General features: G+C 30.7%; 2 protein-coding genes and 1 non-coding gene across 3 annotated transcripts; all 3 read left to right on the top strand.

The window, feature by feature from the left end:
• Positions 1–302: 302 nt before the first annotated feature.
• LOC119687287 lies at positions 303–1332 on the top strand. Its single transcript, XM_038101548.1, has 3 exons — positions 303–707; positions 829–1024; positions 1221–1332. Exons 1-2 carry the CDS (start codon positions 398–400, stop codon positions 963–965), a joined length of 447 nt encoding a protein of 148 aa, XP_037957476.1. The 5' UTR covers positions 303–397; the 3' UTR covers positions 966–1024; positions 1221–1332.
• A 3331-nt stretch (positions 1333–4663) lies between these two features.
• Positions 4664–4747, top strand: Trnal-uaa. The gene has a single exon. It is a non-coding gene; the product is annotated as a tRNA-Leu (tRNA).
• Positions 4748–15437: 10690 nt separating this feature from the next.
• LOC119687286 lies at positions 15438–16766 on the top strand. The gene is made up of 2 exons (XM_038101547.1): positions 15438–15613; positions 15679–16766. The coding sequence occupies exons 1-2, from the start codon at positions 15575–15577 to the stop codon at positions 16381–16383; spliced, it is 744 nt and encodes a 247-aa protein (XP_037957475.1). The 5' UTR covers positions 15438–15574; the 3' UTR covers positions 16384–16766.
• Positions 16767–22391: the final 5625 nt, after the last annotated feature.

Raw genomic sequence — 22391 nt, 5'->3', positions numbered from 1 at the left:
AAATAAAATCATGACAACTGTATTTTTGTACTAATTATTAATTTGTAATTGCAGTGGAAACTTAAATATCTTTTGCAAACTCTATAAATTAATCCAAAGCAAACAAAAAAATTTTCGATATGTATGTTATCGTGATTTCTGCCGATATATTACACCCTATGAAAAAACTATGTTCATGCGTAACTACGCTTGATGGTGTAAGCGGTCTATTAAATAAAGACAAAAAGGGGGTATACCATGTTAGTTTTATATAAAATTTTGACATCTCATGTTTAAAATTTTCTTTAGTGAACTTCGCGTCTTATAATTATTTCAAATAATTTCTAATTGTACATTTCATTCTAATTAATTTTTAACTGAGTTCAAGTTAAAAATCTGCAATTAAAGTAAAGTAATAATGGAATCCATACAAAATAAAACCGACGCTATGGAATTATTGCGCTATGCAATTGAGTTAGAATATACCGGAGATATTAAAAAAGCCATAGAGTTTTATCAAAAGGCCATAAATGAATTTATTAAAGAAATGGAAAAACAACCGACGGAGGCTCTTTATGGTCTTTACTTTAATTTTGTTTTGAAATATATTGATAGGATTCAAGATCTAAAGAACAAATTTCCAGAAATAGTTAAGGAACCCACTCTTGAAGAAGATTCTTCAAAGGCCTTAAATTGCACCATGGATCAGAAGGAGATAAAGGACAACGGTAAATGTAAACTAATCTTACTAAGGAGTATTCACAATATTAGCTATTGCGCTGAAACTTAAGATTTTTACAATAAGTTATAGTTAGTTATACTCAGATAGTGTTCTTAATTTATATGCAGATGAACCGTCTGGTGAGTCTCAAAAAGACACGGTTACTGATAACAGTAATGGGGACTATGCCGGTTTAACAGATTCCACAATTGACGAAGACTATACCGGAGGAGATGGTATTGCATCTGTTGAACATCGCTCTTAAATTCCTGAACGTCCTTTACTGACAAATTGTCGAAAACAAAAAAATTGTTAATTAAAATGGTAAGTACTTCAACTGAAATGGTAGTTTACATTCTATATACCACGAAGCCAAAAAAAAAGAGAAGTTAATTTTTTAAATTACTTTTAGTGATTAAAAATAATTAAAATAATTCGCTTACTATTAAAGTTGAAAGAAGTACAGCATTATAGAAAAAAATTAATTATAAAAATCTAAAAATTATATTTTAAATTTCAGATACACTCAAATTTATTTAATATATATGATGGAGGATTAACTTTCTAGCTTCAATAACTGGAAGTTATGGAAACTCAATAGGAATCAAAAAAAAACCTCAAAAAACCAAAAAAAAATATGAACAAAAAGAAAAAACGAAACAAAAAAAAAAGAAACTAATAAATAAAAAAAAAATTGTACTATTGAAACAATTCAATCAAATCAATAAAATGAAAACATAAGATATAGAATATTACTCCTTTACTTATATTTTAAGTCAGATATTGGTTCAATACTTTTCAGAATTACTCAGACGATTAAGTTTTAGTTCGTTTTTGCAGTACGGAAACTCTTACATAGAGCAAAAGTATTTGTGTAGATATAGCGAAAAGAATATACGCTTAAGTATATAGCATAGGTCCAAAGTAAACACTACTTGCAGTGAGGCTATCTTAAAGACATCATAAGACAAATGCTAGTAATGTAAGCAAAAATGCCATATACTGCTGAAATATTCAATAGTAATTTTGATCTTAACTAACGGTTAATTTTTTTATTGTTTTTAGTGTTGATAGCGAGCACTTTCACTCATTTATAATGCTGTTTTCATGCAATTGTTTGCGGATTCTTTTTAATTTACTTGTTTTCCTGTTTTTTTTTTATAGTCTTATTAGCCACCAGATTTGTCTCATATTTGAGTTGCTTTTCACTTTTTTGTTGCTGTTAGATAGCAGACTTGCCTATCATTAGAAGTATATTTTGAAACCACCACAGCTCGATAGGTTTAATGCTTATAGAATTTTTATGAAAATCTTGTATAAAATTGTTTAGGAATATAGCTGAAAGATCAATAATAAATGAAATAATGGAGAATCATTAAGGTAGGATTTGTGACATTTGTTGGTTTGTTTTTCATATTGTTTTTTTTGGCAGTATAATACTTTTTATTTTAGTTCAAAAACAGTATAATATTTCAATCCTAAAATTAATAGCTTCTAACTATTAACTCTATTGAGATGATTTTGGAAAATATAATTGAGTTATTAGTTATATTTTTGTTTGTTTTTAATTTAGTTACTTATTCTTTTGTATTTATTGGTTTTAGTTATTGTTCTCTTTTGAAACAATAGAATTTTATTAGGTGAATATATATATTATTATTATTGTTATTATAAGGTTATTATAAATCAGTACTGTTTATTTTTAATGTAGTTAAGGTTAATTTCTTATTATTACTATTTCTATTCCTTAAATTTGTTATATATTACCTTATATCTATGGTTATCCTATTATATATTATTATATTTCTAAAAATTTTATTTAGATTTTTCAATTAGATTAATTATATTAACTAGAATATGAAATTCAGAATAAAAATTGACGATGTTTTATATCACTTATATATTTTTCTCCATTTTGATGAGTCTGGGCAGTTCCCAGACGAAACGCATAAGTGGTACCTAATAGAAGACAGAAAACTAATTTACAAAAATACTTTTTTTCAAATATCTATTGATATTCTAGTTGTTCCCATAACACTAATTGCTTCCGCCATACCAGATATTTATTTATTCATTTATATTTATTAAATGATTTACTCATTTATTTATTTATTTACTTATTTACTTACCTATCTAGTACTGTTCTTTTAATCATTCAATATGTATTGACTATTGTACTATTTACTAATCACTAATCTTAATGTATTAATTATACCATCAGTATTGAAGATAGAACAGGGTTAAGCATATCCTTTTTATTCGATTTTCTTGTTAGATATTCCACGGTGCTTACCTCCAGTGATTAGCCATCTCTGTGTACTGTGGGCATGGCTTTGTAACCAGTATTTGGTTATCAAGGCATGATTGTGACAAATCTCCAGCTCGGATTCTGAGAGGATGTAGGTGCACAGCTAAAACGTGTTGAACTGAAAAATGATATTAAAAAAATGTGATTTTAACGAAGTTGCTCATCTAAATGAGGTGCCGTTCCTTCAAAAAGGCTGCCCACTTATTAAAAAAATTTTTGCTCTATAAATCGAGTTTTGTTTATAGTTCTATTTAAGATTACTGGGTTTTTCTACCTCCAAAGGATTGGGAAGTTACTATATATTCTAAATCAGTCTAAGCTGATTTGTTGTGTTTCTCATGCTTTGTGCAATTATATTGTTAGATCGTATAGATTAGTGAGTAAAAGAAGAGCATATACTGTGTTTATTGTTTAGCTATAGTATAACTGATTTTTTTATAAACTCCTTTTTTAAAATAAAACTACATGTATCTCAAGAAAAAATTTTTCATTTTTTTTCTACAAGATACGCTCCTAGGCGGGAGAAAAAACTGTGGGTTTTTAGAATTTGCATTTTAGACTTATTTTTAAATAGCTTTTTCTTAGGCTCTGTATATTAAAAGTATAATACTTTGGTTAGTTCACGAATAATTTTATTTATAATTATTTATTTTTGCATCTACTTAAATATATTAGAAATAACTAAACTTTTTACTACTTTGATTTTTACTACTTAATCATGGTTTTTTTTTGAAGTATAGGTAGATAGGTAGATGATAATTTAAATACTATACTATTTAAATACTATAGTATTTATTGCTGCGGTTGCAGATTTTGTTAACAATAAACATTGTTGATTTTGAATAATAAATAATATTTATCTCCAAGTGGCAACGTGGCAGTCTTAACTTAAATAAAGAAATTTACATATATTAGTATCACGAACTCATACTAAATACATAGCTAAAATGAATAATTTTAATTAGATATAAATTATTAATATTTATTTTAGTATTAATAATAAAACTGTGATGTTATTATTATTATATTTAGTCTTATAGTACACACTATATAGTTTAAGTGTTCGTTTCTCACCAGAAACTTGAAAATCCTGCAATCCTAGACCCTTTCAGTCCTTCTTATGCAAAAGGTTATTGGGCAGAGGATATACGCAAAGATAAAGGAATCTCTGGTTATAATGACTATTAACGGTGATTTTTTGGGAGCATTTAATAAAGTATTTGTATGATGAGTATGAGTGAGTATAAGTAACGTTTGAAAAAAGTACTAATATGAACTTATACTTGCTCTTTATGAGTATACTCTTAGTATTAAAAGTATGACTATTTGTAGTTCTCTGATAAGCATATACCATACGAACCATTATACATGTTGATAAATGCTTCCATATGCAAATGCGCGCCGGTCTTTCCTAAAGGCAATGCGCAAGGTACAGTTAAATGTAGATAATATGTAAATCTTCAACAATAAAGAACAGTCTTTTAAATTTAAACGCGTAGCTTACTTGTATTTACTACTTAGGAAATATTTTATTCTGATTAATTTTTTGGTAAATCAATTTTTTTCGGGTAATTAACACAAAACATTTTTGGAATTTAATATAAAATAAAAATTTTTGTACTTTAAATATATATAGTGTCACCACCGATTTAACAGCCAGGTTGGCCGAGTGGTCTAAGGCGCCAGACTTAAGTTCTGGTTCCCGTGAGGGAGCGTGGGTTCGAACCCCACACCTGGCAGAATTTTTTTAGTTTTTTTTTTTTTTTTAATTTAAATAATGCATAAAATATAATTTAATATTGAATAAATTTCATGCTGCTTTAATTAGTTTAATTCTTAATTAAAAACATATGCACAATTAATTATATATAATTAATAAAAAAAACATGATTTGCTATATATTTTTTTTGTTTTTTTAAGGACAAAAAAGACTGCTTGTATCATTGTTGACTTTACTAGCGTTGACTGAAACTCTTAAGTGACTGAATCGGTACCCAGGATTAGACCTTCTGGCACTTACATAATATAGAAAGCAATTTTATCTTGTTAGTTCATTTTTAAAATTGTAAAATTAATTATATATATTATGGTTGTGACACAACTGTCAGTGTTGTATGTGGTAGAAATATTAATGCCAAGCTTACCAGCGAATATATTAATTGCGAGGCACCTCAAAATACTTAGGGTTGTTCGTACAATATAAATTGTTAAACTAGGTTAGGTATGTCTTATCAAAACTTTTGTAGATCATGTTCATCGGTGTCCAAATATGATGAACTATGAAAGGTAATAGGCCACTATCCAAACTTATTTAGAACCATATTCAATAATATAGCTTCACAATTCATAAACTTATTCTATAGCATATATGTGAACTTAGATATATATCATATATTTCTTCGGATTGTAATAAAATATCCTCCATTTCCTTAAAGTTATAAGCAATGTGAAGCAAAGCTTTTTCCTAAATTTTGTAACGTTGATTTCTTTTAAAGTTTTTTTACCAATATTTCAATGGATTTATGTTGTCCTATTCGGTCTATTTTTCGATGGTTAGGTGTTATTAATGATCAACTTCATCGACCAACAGCGCTGACTATTCCTTTTTCAAATGGAAAAAGTCGCTTCAAATGGTATTGGTTATGTTTTTGAGTCTAGTCCGTTCAAAGTGAATACATAGTATTGAAATGGTTTTTGATACATCAAAAAACTAACCAACAATTTATATTGTATTTTATATGACACTAATAACTTTAGTAACACTCTGCACAATACTTGGAGAGAAGCATGGAAGTGCTCCATAAAAAGTTGTACCATTCTGCGTTTAAGTTTTTTCTTCCATTCGCTTAGATTGGTATGGGCTATATTACATCGCCAGCGACATGTTTTGTTAACCTTTATATGTGGGATTGTGCAAATTGGGCCGTCAACTGGTTCAATGCCAAACTCTCATTCTAGATCACTACTTGGTATGTACCAATGCGCATTGACAGTACATTATAAAACTTTATTTTAAAAGTTTTGGATCTTTGTAGTAGTGATGAAACGTGAACAAGTATATAGTTGGATCCCCTAACTTCATATTGGTTCAAGCAGAGTAAATCGCCCATCCTTTAGTCAATACAAATATTTTTATTTCAATTCAAGTTCTTCTTCTTTTCTGTTGATGTGTTCACTTCAATTTAACTAAGTATCCCGTATCATATCTAAGTAAATAAAAATCATTAGTTATTCTCAAGACGTTAAAGTTTGTTATGTTATCACACGGAATATTCTTTATACAGCTTTGCTTTTCAGAGCATATGAAAGTTATTTAGCCCAGGAATTTGAAATAAATGGACATTTATCACTTAGGAACTTTAAATATTTTGCTAAAGAGTAACTTCAAGTAGTTCCAATATTTTATGGAGAAGTTATCTTCAGTATTGAAACTAATTTCTGGTCAAAATGATATGTAAGTAAGCAAAATTGTTGCGTTTAGTGTGAAGTAAATCTATGGGTTATTGGGGATATACGTTTAGATCTAAAAAAATTAACAATTTGCTGTGATTGATTAACTGATGACTTGAAAACTTTGAAGTATTATTTGATAGAGCATATATAGTTAATTAATTGCAGATTTTATTAAGTATTTTTGTGAATTCAATTAAACATAATATATATTTTATTTTTGAATTTAAGGCAATGACGAACGATATATACAGTCAATATATTGTATAAATAAAAAACATATTGTGCTTATTTGATCACTCTTCATTACATTAATTTCTAATAATATTAACAGGTATTTAAAATATTGTATTGTTTTGATATACAATATGTATGTATACTTGTGTGTTTGTGAAGCAAGTTTGTTAAAAATAAATTAACTTTAGTATCTGCAAACTATTCGAAATTTAATTCCATTATTTCGCATTACTGTTGTCAAAACTTTTAAATACGCCTTGGGTTGCGTTTTGAAAGTTTTTACTAAATATAATTTTACTACATAGAACAATAACAAAATCACCAATATGACTAACAAGTGCATAAACAAAATAATTAAAAGCCCTACGGAATTACCAATCGGATATGTGGTACCGCGCTTGGCATGCTCCACATCAAGTGCTTGAAAAATATAATAAATCGAAATGATGCTAAGTGTCATTAATATGCTGGCAACAAATCGCGGCTAATATTACCCATTGGCAATGCCATTGATGCTGCACTTAACAATTGTTTTTGCTCGTTATTAATATTATTACTGTTCCCAAATCAGTGGCATCAACAACAGCTTCAGCTTAAGCTTCCTTCCACTACAGTTTCAGCTTCAGCTTCAGCTTCGGCTTCAGTTTTAACGTCATTGCCAAAATGAGAAACGGCAACTGTAACTGTAACTGCAACTGCAACTGCAACTGCCACTGCAACTGCCACTGCAATTGCAATGGCAATGGCAATAACAATTGAAATTGGAATTGCAATTGAAATTATGAATGGCAAGGCAATGTTTGTGTCGTATTTGTTGCTGTTGCTGTTGTTACTACTCACGTTGTTGTTGTTGCTGTTATTAGTGCATTTGATGCTTTTGATGCATTTGCTGTTTTAGATAAATTATTAGAAAATCCAACACAGCATAATTGAATTTTATAAATGAAAATGCGATTGATTTGTAGTTCAGCAATGAATTGCTGAAATTTTGCTGCTCCTGCTCCTGCTCCTGCTACTGCCGCTGCTCTGCCGCTGCTGTTGCTGTTGCAGTTGCTCCTGTTTCCTTTCGGCATGTTTGTCGACAAATTTTATGATTTTGCAAATTGAATTGCGTTGAATTGAATTTAATTGAATTAATTTCTTTATGTATTTTTGCATATTTGCTCAAACATGAAATTTATATCAAATTTTTGTACGATACGAGTATCTGCGATTGGTTAGTAGTCTATCTGAGCTATTTCATTCATCAAATGCATTATTTATGGAATTTTTTTTCTTCCTTTTGTTCTAGTTATTACTGTTGTTTTTGTTGTTGTTATTGTTTTTGTTTCTGTAGCTCTTTCTCTAAAATATTTCATAAATCTTTAAATGTATATGCATATATATATTTTTGTTTAATTTTTGAATATTGAATATGCACAAATGCAGTGCATTTGAATAATTTCAATAAATTCATGCATTCAGGCTGCTGAAATGTTAATCAAGTTGCTTGGAGTTACTTTAAATAAAATTGCTTTCAAATATTTATGAAAAGATAACTAATATTGGAAAACATAAATATTCAATATTCGCCTCTTGCACTCCTTATATTCTCAATTATTTGAGATTTGCATAAAATATTAAATAAGTATATTTCAATGCTTTTCCAACAAAAAAATTCATTGATCTTTATACACTGTTTGTGAAATATTCAAAGTTATTTATTTAAATTAATGTTTTTTTAAACTGAATATAAAAATAAAGTTTTTGCCACTTTGTTAATAGTACTAATATTTGATGTTAGTAAAGCACAAAAAGAGAAGTCATGAATTTCGAATTTAGTGTTTTCTTTATTAATTTAAATACACTTTATCCATTATATTCTCAATGACATTAAAAGAGCTTTCCCATCAGGTGTTTGCCAAATCAACTTGACTTAAACTAGTCATGTGATACTCTATAATCAGATTATTTAAGGCTGAATTATTAGTTACGTCTGCTAGCGAATGTAATATAAAACGACCGAACGCTGATAATGTCATAAGTTATGACAGAGTACACAAAATAGCATAAAAGCACAAACAACACAAGTTCAGTCCATATTAGTTGATATAGAGATTTTCCTATCCTCACGTCAATAAATCAAAATTCAATTGGTTCTTACGTTTCTCCATATATTTACTTCAACTTTCCGAATAATTGCGTATATTACTTCCCCTGAGATAACTGAGTTTTTACAACACATCTAATTCAGCCCTTAAGCTAGTCATATGACACCCCATAATTGGATTGTTTAGGCTATAAAACAAAATTTGGTTTTCTTGAGAATCTTGTTCAATGAAATGTGAAATTATTATAGAAATATTACACAAATATATATGTGCCCTTCTCCAAAACCGGTTTCTAAATTTATTACATGCATTACTGGAAAATCGAATACCTTAAGTTTATTTTGAGTTATATATACTTGGATTCCTCGTAATAATGATTAAAGAGCATAACACCCACACCAAATGAGTTTCACTTCATAAAAATTAGTTCATGATTTCTTAAGAATGACCCGTGAAGATGATCGACATATTAGCCTTGTTAATAAATTAAGATAAAATAAAACAAACCAAAATAAATAAACAAATATGAAATAAAATAAAATAAAATAAAATAAAATAAAATAAAATAAAATAAAATAAAATAAAATAAAATAAAATAAAATAAAATGAAATAAATTCAAGCAAAATAATATAAAATAAAATCAAGTATAATAAAGTAAGATATGATAAAATAAAATAAAATTAAACAAAATAAAATAAAAATAAAAGCAATAGTTTTAGCATCTGGAGAATTTCAGACTTTCAATGAAATTTTATGATAAAATTAAATCAGAAATTTGAGAGTGGGTAATATGGTAATAAACTGGAAGGATAGCGTTAACTATCTCGGTATCATCCTGGACAAATGATTCACATGGCTTAAACATGTTCAACTGAAAAGAATTAGCTGTGCCAAAATTCTTCATTCTATTCTGAAATGCAACGCTACGCAACGCTAAGAATAGGAAATTAATATATGACCAAATAATTTGTCCGTCACTTCTATATGGATATGTAGCGATTAGCAAATCTTCAAACACTACTATTCACCAGCTAGAAATTGTAAAAAGCCAGGCTTTGAGAAGACTTTTCAAAGTATCATGCTACATTATGACGAATGACATCCTCAGGGACCTCAAGATTGATCTAATCGAAAAATACATAAAGGATAGAACCCTGAAATTATTTGCGAAAACTGGCAGACTTGCTAGCACCGCGTTATCGAATCTCAGAATGGTTACATGGTTTTCGGAGAGATATGCAAATCTGAGGTCAATTATTGCTTAGTCTGATGAAGTGATAAACAATAATCCAGTCAAGGCGCAAGGAGGGATTTTGAAGGAACCTCTCAGTTAATAGAGAGTAAAAGTGCTCAGGTGCACTGACTCAACTAGCCTTAACATAATAATAAAATAATAGGTCTTTTCGGCAAGTTACTGGCCGAAATGTACTCAAAACAACAACACTATTTTCTCTACTTCGATCAGTATAAGTATACTGGCCAATCACATCGGCCAGTAAAAAACAAGTGTTGCCAACTTAATAAGTGAACTATTGTGAACATTCAATGGAAACTCCAACGAATACTGCAATCATATGTCAAAAATTATACGTAAATAAAAATTCAAACAAAATTCAAAATTTTCATAAATTTAAAAATTGAAAAAAAAATAAATTTCAGTGTTTTATTTTGAAATTATCAATATTTTTACCATTCCTTTCAATTTTGTATTCAATTCATGTTAATTATTTATTTTTATACACAATGAAATTTATATTTCACATAATATTTGACAGGTTGCAACAGTGATGCCAATGTCTCGCGACGCCAATATAGGCCAGCATGCATTTTTTGTCATACTTGCGAACCACCGAAAGGCCTTATATAAAATAAAAAAAATTAAGTAAAATAAAGTGAAATATAATGAAATAATATAAAATAAGAAAAAACAATATAATATAAAATAAAAGTTTTGTTTCATTTTGTGAAAAAATTTCATTCATTCTTCAAAAGTATTTACAGTAGCACTAGTTTGTATTGTACAATATTGTATTACAGTGAACTGTCCAAGTAAAAATCAACCTGATTTTGTGGAAATCACGATTCGATTCTGTTTTCAGCTGTCAAAATTGTTTTGCTATTGCAATCAAGAATAATTTGAAATGACAGCTAAAATGACAATCAAAACTTTCGTGTGAATCGAGTATTCGAATATGGGTAGCCAAAGGGAACGTGAAAGGTTAGGAAATCAAAATAGCGTGTACTTTCTTCGTTTAACGAAAATAACTCACGAATCGTACATAACAATTGTGAACATTTTACATAGTCTTGGCTAACACACATATATTGACTTATATAATTGCGTCTGATCTGATTTTTATGTACATATATACCAAATTGCTTAACTCTGGAGCACTTAGTAGCTCAATGATATGCCTACCACATGCATCTGAGAAAACTAGGATAGTCTGTTGATGGATAATTTCGAGGCACTCTCGAAAGTACACTCTTTCATATCGTATATATAACAATTACATGATATGAAAATTAGTAATTTGCGTAACAGTTTAACAGCTTTCCAACACTGTTTGCTCTTGTGGATCACAGTTTTGCTTATTGTGTCCATCAACTGGTTTAACAAGACACAAACGTGCTGTCTCTGCCAGTTCAATATGTGGCAGAAACAAAAAAAAGTGATGTGGTTTCTTTTTAAATTTGAAATTTTTTAAACAATTTCAAGTCTCGGGGGCAGAAATTTGTCACAGCCGGTAATTACAGAAATTATTATAAAATGTGTACCTTTAGAAAACAAATTAGTTGTATTTTCAAAACTTTCAACTCCAAAAACAAAACTGAAACTAGAGCTTTTGTTATTCTCATCCGATTTTAGCTAAGTTTTCCTTACCATTTTCTACTAAAGAATTATCAAATAGTGGAAATACATTAATGTTAAAGAAAAATAGTGCTTCTTTTAATTAATTTTAAATAATCTACTTCAAGTTCATCGTTGTAAGAGTAGAAACTTTAACTTAAAGTTGCATTTCATGAACTACCGAGTCAATTATTTCCCAACCAATTAGAGTTAATCAATTACCTATCAATTCCAATTTAAATGCCATTAAGAGTATATAAATATTACTTAAAATTTTAGGTTTGCATTTTAAGCAGATAGTCCTGTGGAAAGTACATCACGATGAAAATCCTGCCTAGACTCAATAAATAAAGTGGGCGTAAGACCGGCACAATACCTATAAGCCGATATAAATTTTTCAAAGGTTCCTAGTTGCCGTGGTGGAAGCGCTGTGATATGTTAACAGGAGAATATGGTGATACACCTGTAAGCCTTCACCAATTGCTGACAGTGTACGATTGCCGTGCAAGTTCTCACAATTGTTTCTCACACAAATCCACTTCGATTCGAACTATTGTTATGGTATGGATGTAGACATTGCCTATTTCAGTGGTGTTACCGATCCCATTGCCACTTAAAGTACTAAAACTAGTCCCACCACTACCACTACCACTACCACTTCCACTGTTACTGCCATTGCCATTGCCAGTGCCAGGGCTTATGCCATTGCCAGTGCCAGTGCCAATTCTACGCCATGAATTTTCCTGTCACTATTATTGCTTTGTTGCTGTGCTCGTTATTTCTAATGTCGCTTTTTGTTGTATCTGTTGTATCTGTTGTAGTGTTTTTGTTTAGCACAGTTTATTTGTCATTGGCAAAAAGATAAACGAAATCGCAGAATATAGCAAAATTACATAAAATACGCTCAGTTTTCTGCTTGTTCGCTTTGGCATTTCGAATTATTCATTGGGGTATCATTAGTGTTCATTGAGGTTTTCACTATATTCGATAACCATGAAACAAGCCGAATTGTTGTGCCGGGTGGCTTGATTTGGTTTGGTTTGCTACGCTTTCGTTGTAAGGCATGAGAAGCATGAGATGCATGCACTCAACTATAGGCGAGGCAAGCTGTTTTAGATTACCTGCACCTCAACAGTAGTGCTCTGGATGCTTGTCTATGGATATGCCTGTCTGTCCGCTTGCCCATTTGTCTGTCTGCTAACAGGACAAACTGTTAAGTATTTGTTAGAATTTTCCAATTGTGGATTTTACGCTGTGATCAGCATTTCTGAAATGGTGAGTAATGCTTGGGTTTTTGATTTGAGTGAAATTTGCGGTATTCGATTTGTTGGTATTGATGTTGAAAGGCATGCTGTGATGTTCTAGTTTTTCTTTCTACATACATATGTATATTCACATATGGCTCTAATATGTGCGGATGACCATAAAGACAAATTTTTCATTCAATTTTAATGGATTAACAGTTAATTTGTATAAATGTTTGTGAAATCAGCTAAAAATTTTATATCAAAAGAATAAAAAATGTCAATCATTTGAAATGAATTTCATGCAAATTTGTGGTCAATCTACTCTAAAAAAGAACGAACGATTTTTAGCAAAATTAATTTGTCATTTCTCTACCGAAAACCATTTTTCAAGTAAATACTGTTCATATTTATAAGAATTTCAGTAGAGATATTAGCAGATTTTTGCTAAAGGATAGCACAAGAAACAACTTTTTTTTAGTTGTTCTAAAACTAAAACCAATGGTTAGCATATTATGCTAAAGATATTTATCCTATACGTTCATTGCATTCATTCCCAATGGCACCCGCTGTCGATGAAAGTATCTTACATATGCGTTTATTGTTTCGAGCATAATGAACACTCTCGGTCTTAATCCATGAAGTAGTTGATGAAATCATACATTGGCGAATGTTTATAGTTTTTCCATTGTAATGGTGAGTTCATGATATAAATAGTTCTCTTGTTTGGAAACAGAAAATAATATGCAACTTTTTATTTCAGTACATTTCATGAGAAACGACCACTTAGAAATTAGAAATACTTACTTGCTTAATTATTTGGCCATAACAACCTGTTACCGAGTTTCGGCCTGACGCAGCATGTCTCCATAGGCGCCTCTGCTGCGTGCGCGCCTTCTCCAGTCTCGTATTTCAAGTCCAGTTAGTGCTCCCTCAACTTGATCACTCCACCGGAGACACGGTCTACCTCTACGTCTTCTTCCGCCAACTACTGCTTCAAACACCTTTTTCGCCGGAGCATCTTCATCCTTTCTCACGACATGACCAAGCCAGCGAAGAAATTAAAAATGACATACTTAAAAAACGAGTTCAACTGGTATTAATAAGTACATCGTTTTTGAACCATTTTCCTTTTTTGAAACTCACTATATTATAAGGTATTAAGTCTACTTTGCGAAGGCACTCGCGAATAACCTAGCTATTATATTTATTATAAAATTTTGTTTAGCGCAATTGGATTTGGTACGGAAAAGCATTCTTAAAAAGTGGATAAATGAAAAGTAGCTAGATAGTAGGTGATGACATAGGAATAAATTCGAAACCGAGTTGTACCATACTTAAACCAAAATTATAGTTTTAAGTGAAAAGAAACGTTTTCAGATTTAAACGAAAGAAATTTATATATTTTTATACATTGAACATTAGATATGTTTTAGATAAATTTTTAACAAGAGAAATAGTCAAGAGAAATAGCTATAACAGTTTACTTCTATGTGATTAACTTTTATTTAAATTATAAATAAGTAATTTATTTATAAGTAATAAGTAACCCTTACTTAAAAGCTTGGCTTGGACAGATACAATTTTATGACATTACAACTTATAAATTTTATAGATGTAATATTTCACTAAATTCCGTTCCACCTACCGGATATCAACAGCCAAACAATACCGTCAATCTTGTTAAAAATTACATATTTAATTAATTTTTATACAAATACATAGAAATTTCTACTTCTTGATTTTTCCATCTGCTTTTCGGGTCTCATTGATAGCTTTTTGAAAGGTAGTGAACTATTCTGAAAGAGAGTAAGTACAACTAGTATTGTTCAGACAAAAGATAAGAGATATTGTACAGATCTGAAAATAGCCATATGTGTAACTAATTATTACGGTTATGGTCCAATCCCATTCACGAATTATTACGAATCATTCAATTATGTATAGATAGGTTCATAGACGAAAACTGATATAAAAACATAATTGGACACGGAATATGAAAAGGCACTACAGTGTTAACTATATAATAGAAAATACTAATATTCACTAAATTATCGAAAAAAAGAGTTATAAACTTGATTAGCAATTTGTAAAAGTATTTAATAAATCTATTCATTTGTCTTTTCCAACTATGAGTCCAAGCAATGATATATTAATACATATAACTTATCCACCAACGTACACTATATATATGTAGAAGACAATTCTCTCTATGTGAATAAAGAAATCCTTCTCTATAGCAATCATGATCGCATCTTGTCTTACAGGTTAATATGTCCAATATGAGAATCGTATTCAACCTTCGTATTAGTTAGCTTAGAAGTGATGACATCGAAGAGGAAAACACATTTGTCTCTATATTTGTCCACCGTATAATGCAAAAATAAATACGGATTTCTTGATGTCAGACGGTAACATAGAGTTTCTATTCAATAACTGATATGATATAATAAAAAATAATATTAAATTTTTAAATCACAAAGCAACCGCATTTGAAAAAAAAAATATTAAATTGTAAAATTGAAGCAACTTCTGCTTCATTATTTTTTATTTTTTACTAAAATTGTGATATAATTTTCCTTCCGGCAAAAAATACTAAAATAGTAAAATATGACATTCGTTTAAATCAAATTTTCATTTACTCATTTGACAAAAATTAAACCAGAATCAAAATTGCATTGTAGAAGAACAAAATGTCGAAGAGTGATAGCGAACACCGTTTACTGAAAAAGGTCAGTAATACATTTCTAAGAGTAAAGTACAAATCTTGTTTAAATTTTGTATTTATAATCCATAGACTCCATCAGAGAGCAAAGTGCAGCGTAGTTTATCGGAAACTGACAAACTGGTAGCTGATGAGGAGGAAAAAAATGTTGATGATGATTTGAATATGCGCCATCATTCTTACCTACAAGCTACGAAACTAAAGCTATCCTCACAAGATGACCATAAAGCATTCCGAAATGAAGTAATACAAGACATTATCGCTATACGCCATCAAATAGATTACTTAGAGAAAAAAGTACGAAAACTTGAGGAAATGATGTCTACTCTTGAAACAGAAAAAATTAACAAAGAAAAAGTTGGTAAGCTTGAAAAATCTAATGACGAACACCTAGGGTTTCTTAAAAAGGAAAGTCAAAAAACTAACAAAGAAACACAGCTTAGGAATAGGAAAAAAGTCAGACGCAAACCTTTTCCTTTGTCTTTCTATCAAGGTCGGCCTTTGGACGATCTCTTTATTCCAGACTTGAGTAAATGTGGCAATAAACGTACAGACTCACAGCTTGAAGATGAGCCTGAAACTGAATCTGAAGATGAACCTGAAGAACGTAGTAACATTTATTTAAGATATAAAATACGTGAATACAATTTATCATTTATGTCTGAATCGTCCCTTGCGCTTAACAAAGAATGGCCGGTTCAGCTATTTCCTTCGCTGTGGCCACAAAGAAATTTCAACGACAAGAAATGCGACTGTTTAAAGCAATTTCGTAAATAGACGAATGAGGTTGTTATGCTCCTTTCGTGTTCTTATAAAACATCAACATTACATTTTTTTGGATCTGTTGGTGTAAAATGGTATCATTGAGACAAGGTCTTCAAACTACTATTAACGAGTAAATAGCGTAACACTATGAATCGATCTACTAACCTGGCAGTTAGGAGAAATTTGGAACTTGTGAAGGAAAGGCGACTATGTAGAGATAAGATGGACCTGCAATGGGTATGAAATACTCACTAAAGATTTGCTTTGCAAGAGTGGACATTAAAGTTGTAACATCAGAATGAAGCAAGTAGGATTGATGTGCCAAAGTAGATAACGCAACAGTAAAGAACATAAACCTATTCAACATTATTTATAAAAGAATTAAATTTTGTTTTTGGATTGTAAAATTTCAGTGAAATTTTGTTTGTTTAGTAAAAAAATAATTCTTTTTAAATACTGTCTCATCTGGAATAAGTATCTAGTTCGAATGAGTCTGTTTACAGAAATCTCAAACATTCTTTGCATTGGTAATTCGATGATCGCAGAGATGCAGTCTAACTAGAAGTGATTGGAGACCTAACTGATAAGGAATTCAATATTCAAAAGTAATAAAAATCCTTAGTGGTATTCTGGAAGGCTGTGACCTATCATATAACTTCAAGCGGTTTATTGGTAGCGATGATAATAGATGTTTCTTCATAGTCCTATAATTTATTCAATGTTTTGGGAATAATTTTTCGAGTTCAGATAATTTAAAAAAATGTCAAGAAGTAATTGTTGTTTATATTTGGTGATATTCCAAAGTCAGAATGGGAGATGGTTTGTATTTTTTCCTAAACATATTGGAAATTTCATTGAAATATGTCTCAGGACTAAAATATTAGATGGTATTTTGATATTAATAAATTAATAATGACATTAGTTTGAACAGCTTTTCTGCGTAGATGAATCATAATTTTCTTAAATTAAAACTTTTTAAAACTTTTTAAAACTTCTAAGATTAAAATAGGATTTATTTTGGTGCAACAATTCCAGCTCCTGCACTATTGTCTTTCATTTTAAATGTATGACTCTCTGAGTTCACTTTTTTTCTTGTTAAGTGCACATATTTGCAAGACACAGATCTCCAGTTTTACCTATTTCATCGGAGTATATGATGACACTATATATTCTAGATAAAGGCTACAATTGTCACATATCCATTAAATGGATTTCTTTGTTTGGTCTAATTAAATAGTAAGTTTAGTCTAACATTTATTAGCGAGTTTTCTTGTCTTAGGAAAGCATCACCACGTTTTACTTACGAATATACGAGGAATCGTAGGTGACTGTCGTTTCGGTATTTTTTTTAAAAAAATTTTTTAAGTTTTCTCAATCGTATATTGAGATGGAACTTGCATAGAAATTTAGTTTTGATTACGATTTAATCTTCTTTGGTTTTCAAGAATACCATATATACCAATTTGGTCAAAGTTTTTTTGAAGTTCGATTTACAGTAATTATGTTCAATTTAATTTTTTAAGCTTTTGGATTTCTGATATTGAAAAACAAGCTACTTAATTTTAGATGGCTGACCAGAAAAATCATTTTATGGATTTTATTAAATCTATGAAATGATTTTTCATATCCAGTTTAATGATACATTTTTATACATTCTAAACTCTTAAATTGTTTAAGTTGTACATTAATTTTCATTATATATGATATATATATATATATAGATATATATATATATTGTGACGATTTTTTCCAACGCGTCACAAATAAATTATGATAGTTGAAAATAGCATGAAGTTATTATTATTATTGTAAAACAAAACAATAGAATTAAGCTATTATTAGTAAAACCAAACCCACGGAAAAAAATATTAGTCTAAGCTATGAAAAAATATATAAAGTATTAATAAAGTAAAAGGAATTATTTTAGAAAGTAAGATAATAATAAGTAATTATAAATTATCATAGAATTTAGTTATCAAAATTAAGAGAAACAATAAATCTCTTGAAAATACAAATTAAGTAATAATACTTCCGATTTCTTTGAGGGTAATTATTTTTGCAAAATTTTAATAATAAATATGCAGCAAACAACAACAGCAGAATATAGCGAGATCAGTAGCAGGCAATAACAACTTAAAAGAAAACTACACAGTATGCACTCAGAAGACAGTTATCCCGTTCTATAAAATCCGTATAAAAGGAGAAGCAAAGTAAAACACAGGGACTTGGACAACAAGTCAACTTCGAACAGTGCCACATCACCAGAGGTTCCAATCACAGGTCGTGAAGCAGAACACTTCACAAGGTAATCACAGAGGTATTTATTAAGTCATAGAACTTGATTCCTAGCAACACAGCCCTATCGGTAGTGTTGTTTCCTAATCCCACAGTGTAGCCCAGTCGGTAACACTGAACCTAGCAACACAGCCCTGTCGGTAGTGTTGTTTCCTAATCCCACAGTGTAGCCCAGTCGGTAACACTGAACCTAGCAACACAGCCCTGTCGGTAGTGTTGTCTCCTAGCCTACCTTTAGTCATTCTTTTGTGTTCTCTTATTTTCAGGAGTTATATTAATTGTCCGTATTTATAATTACAATAAAATATCATTAGTACATAAGTATAACTATAAATATTGTAATAAATTTATTTTGAGAAAAATAATAAAAACCACGAAACTAACGAAAATAGCCCGTTTTTTAATTACGAGAAGATTCAGGGTTACAGAGAAAAAAATATTCTTGTAACGACTCTGGGATCCGGCGAGAAAAACCCCGGCTTAAGAAAAAAAGGTTCTTTACAAGTGGCGCCCGAGCAGGGACCCTGAATACAACGTAGAAAACTTCGTGATATAATAATGAGTAAGGAGGATCCGATTTTAGCACGAACCTGGTTGGTCGCATCACAGAAGTCTTAACTCGAATGAAACGAATTTAAGAACTCTGGAAGGAAAAAAAATATATATCAACGTATATCACACGAGGAATACAAAGGGGCAGATATGAGTCCTACAATGCGCTCATCCATTCAAACAATAGAACATGTGGAAAAATGGTGCTTCAGATATGACGGTGGTGAGGATCCATTGAGTTTCATCGAACACATAGAAGAACTGGCAGACAAGTATAGCATCGATGTAAACTTAATTCCACGCACAATGCCCTTACTTCTCGAAAATAATGCACTAATATGGTATCGCAACAACAATTGTCGTTGGCAGTACTGGACACATTTCAAGGTTGATTTTCTAAAGTTTTTTATCCCGTCTAGATTCTTTAAGCAAAAACAAAAACTACTGCAATCCATAGCCGTCGAAGAACAACAGCAGCAAGTTAATCAACAACGACAGCCACAACAGCAGACTAAGCAACAGCAACAGCAGCAAGTTAAACAACAACGACAGCAACAGCAGCAGACTAATCAACAACAAGAGCAGCAAGTTAAGCAACAACGACAGCAACAACAGCAGACTAATCAACAGCAACAGCAGCAAGTTAATCGACAACGGCAGCAGCAGCAACTACAAGATACGCTAGAACACGGCGTACAACAACAAGATCCGAGACCTAACAAAGGGAAAACACAGCAAGATCCGAGACCTATCAAAGTACAAAAGTTACAACAACTACAAGGTACACAAGAGCAAATAGTACAACAGCAAATAAAATTTATTGAAACACAACAAGGCCAACAGGAACAATTACCATACCAAATTAAGGAACGTTGTCTCGAAACAGATGACAAAGTCAGCACAGAAAACCAGCAACGGCAAACGAAAATTTGTTGTACAACCCAACCGGAGAACGATCAGATTGTCACCACGGCTCAAGACGAATTTTATAAAATATTCAAAAGTCCGAAGAAACGATACAGAAGCCAAGCATTATAATTTACGACCCAGAGCATGGAAACCACAGATTGGCGATATGGTTAGTCAAAACACATCCGCTATCCAACGCTCAGGCTCATTTTGCTGCAAAACTAGTCCCAGAACCACCGCACGCAGAACTTTGGAAACGGATACAGAGGGACGCTCAAAAGTTAAAACGGGGCCGCCGCCATGTTTTTTATGTGCAAAATCAGGAAAAAACATAAGGTGCTCATAGCAAATTCTGGTGCCATCCGGGTCGTTCCCCTTTCCAATGAAGGGAGGGAGTGTGACGATTTTTTCCAACGCGTCACAAATAAATTATGATAGTTGAAAATAGCATGAAGTTATTATTATTATTGTAAAACAAAACAATAGAATTAAGCTATTATTAGTAAAACCAAACCCACGGAAAAAAATATTAGTCTAAGCTATGAAAAAATATATAAAGTATTAATAAAGTAAAAGGAATTATTTTAGAAAGTAAGATAATAATAAGTAATTATAAATTATCATAGAATTTAGTTATCAAAATTAAGAGAAACAATAAATCTCTTGAAAATACAAATTAAGTAATAATACTTCCGATTTCTTTGAGGGTAATTATTTTTGCAAAATTTTAATAATAAATATGCAGCAAACAACAACAGCAGAATATAGCGAGATCAGTAGCAGGCAATAACAACTTAAAAGAAAACTACACAGTATGCACTCAGAAGACAGTTATCCCGTTCTATAAAATCCGTATAAAAGGAGAAGCAAAGTAAAACACAGGGACTTGGCCACAGCACTTCGAACAGTGCACATCACCAGAGGTTCAATCACAGGTCGTGAAGCAGAACACTTCACAAGGTAATCACAGAGGTAATTATTAAGTCATAGAACTGATTCCTAGCAACACAGCCCTATCGGTAGTGTTGTTTCCTAATCCCACAGTGTAGCCCAGTCGGTAACACTGAACCTAGCAACACAGCCCTGTCGGTAGTGTTGTTTCCTAATCCCACAGTGTAGCCCAGTCGGTAACACTGAACCTAGCAACACAGCCCTGTCGGTAGTGTTGTCTCCTAGCCTACCTTTAGTCATTCTTTTGTGTTCTCTTATTTTCAGGAGTTATATTAATTGTCCGTATTTATAATTACAATAAAATATCATTAGTACATAAGTATAACTATAAATATTGTAATAAATTTATTTTGAGAAAAATAATAAAAACCACGAAACTAACGAAAATAGCCCGTTTTTTAATTACGAGAAGATTCAGGGTTACAGAGAAAAAAATATTCTTGTAACGACTCTGGGATCCGGCGAGAAAAACCCCGGCATAAGAAAAAAAAGGTTCTTTACAATATATATATTATATATGATATATATGATAATTCATTTATCATATATTTGCACTGACTAATCGTTCCAGGACTTCATGCTCTATATTAAATATAGTGTAGTGTTGATATTCTTAAATTCAATTAATTTTATCTGTTAGAAATAGGATAAACGTAAGAATTTTCTTGATGTTATGTACTGATATTAATAAGGTGCAGTGTCGTAATCAGGATTTAGCCAAGGAGAGATGGTACTCGAAAATATGTTTTGGGAAGTATTTTAGTAATTTATACCCTGATTGTCACTAGATACTCCACTGATAAGCTGAAACACTCCTAAAATAAATTTAATATGTTAAGATGAAATATTTGTATATATATTTTGTTTAAAAGGAAGTAGCACTTTTAGTTGTGAATATGATTAAAATTCTTTAATATTTGGTTTTAATACAAACATAGACCATATCATATAGGTGATTTGTTCTTGATTTTAATTTTCAACCTTTGCATGTAATATAAAAAATTAAAAAAATGTGATAAATTTAAGAAAAAAAAACAAACAATGAATAAAAACAAAAGAAGCAGCAAAACTAAGAATACGCCTATACGTAATTATGCCTATGCCTAACACTAGTGAAAAATATGGACGAAACTTCCTCAAAACAAAATATCATTAAAAAACAATGTGTAGTAATGCCGGAAGAGCTCAGTAGGTATTTGTATGGATTTATGTTACACAATGCCCAGAGCCAGACACTGCCCTGCAATTGAAGAAGAAGCAGAAGATATAAAACTGCGAGTTTTAAAGTCAGAAATCTTTAAGATATTCCAATG

The sequence above is a fragment of the Teleopsis dalmanni genome, chromosome X (assembly GCF_002237135.1).
Source record: "Teleopsis dalmanni isolate 2A chromosome X, ASM223713v2, whole genome shotgun sequence".
Lineage (NCBI taxonomy): Eukaryota > Metazoa > Arthropoda > Insecta > Diptera > Diopsidae > Teleopsis > Teleopsis dalmanni.
The sequence above is the reverse complement of the archived record's forward strand: the minus strand, read 5'-3'. Positions and strand labels throughout refer to the sequence as shown.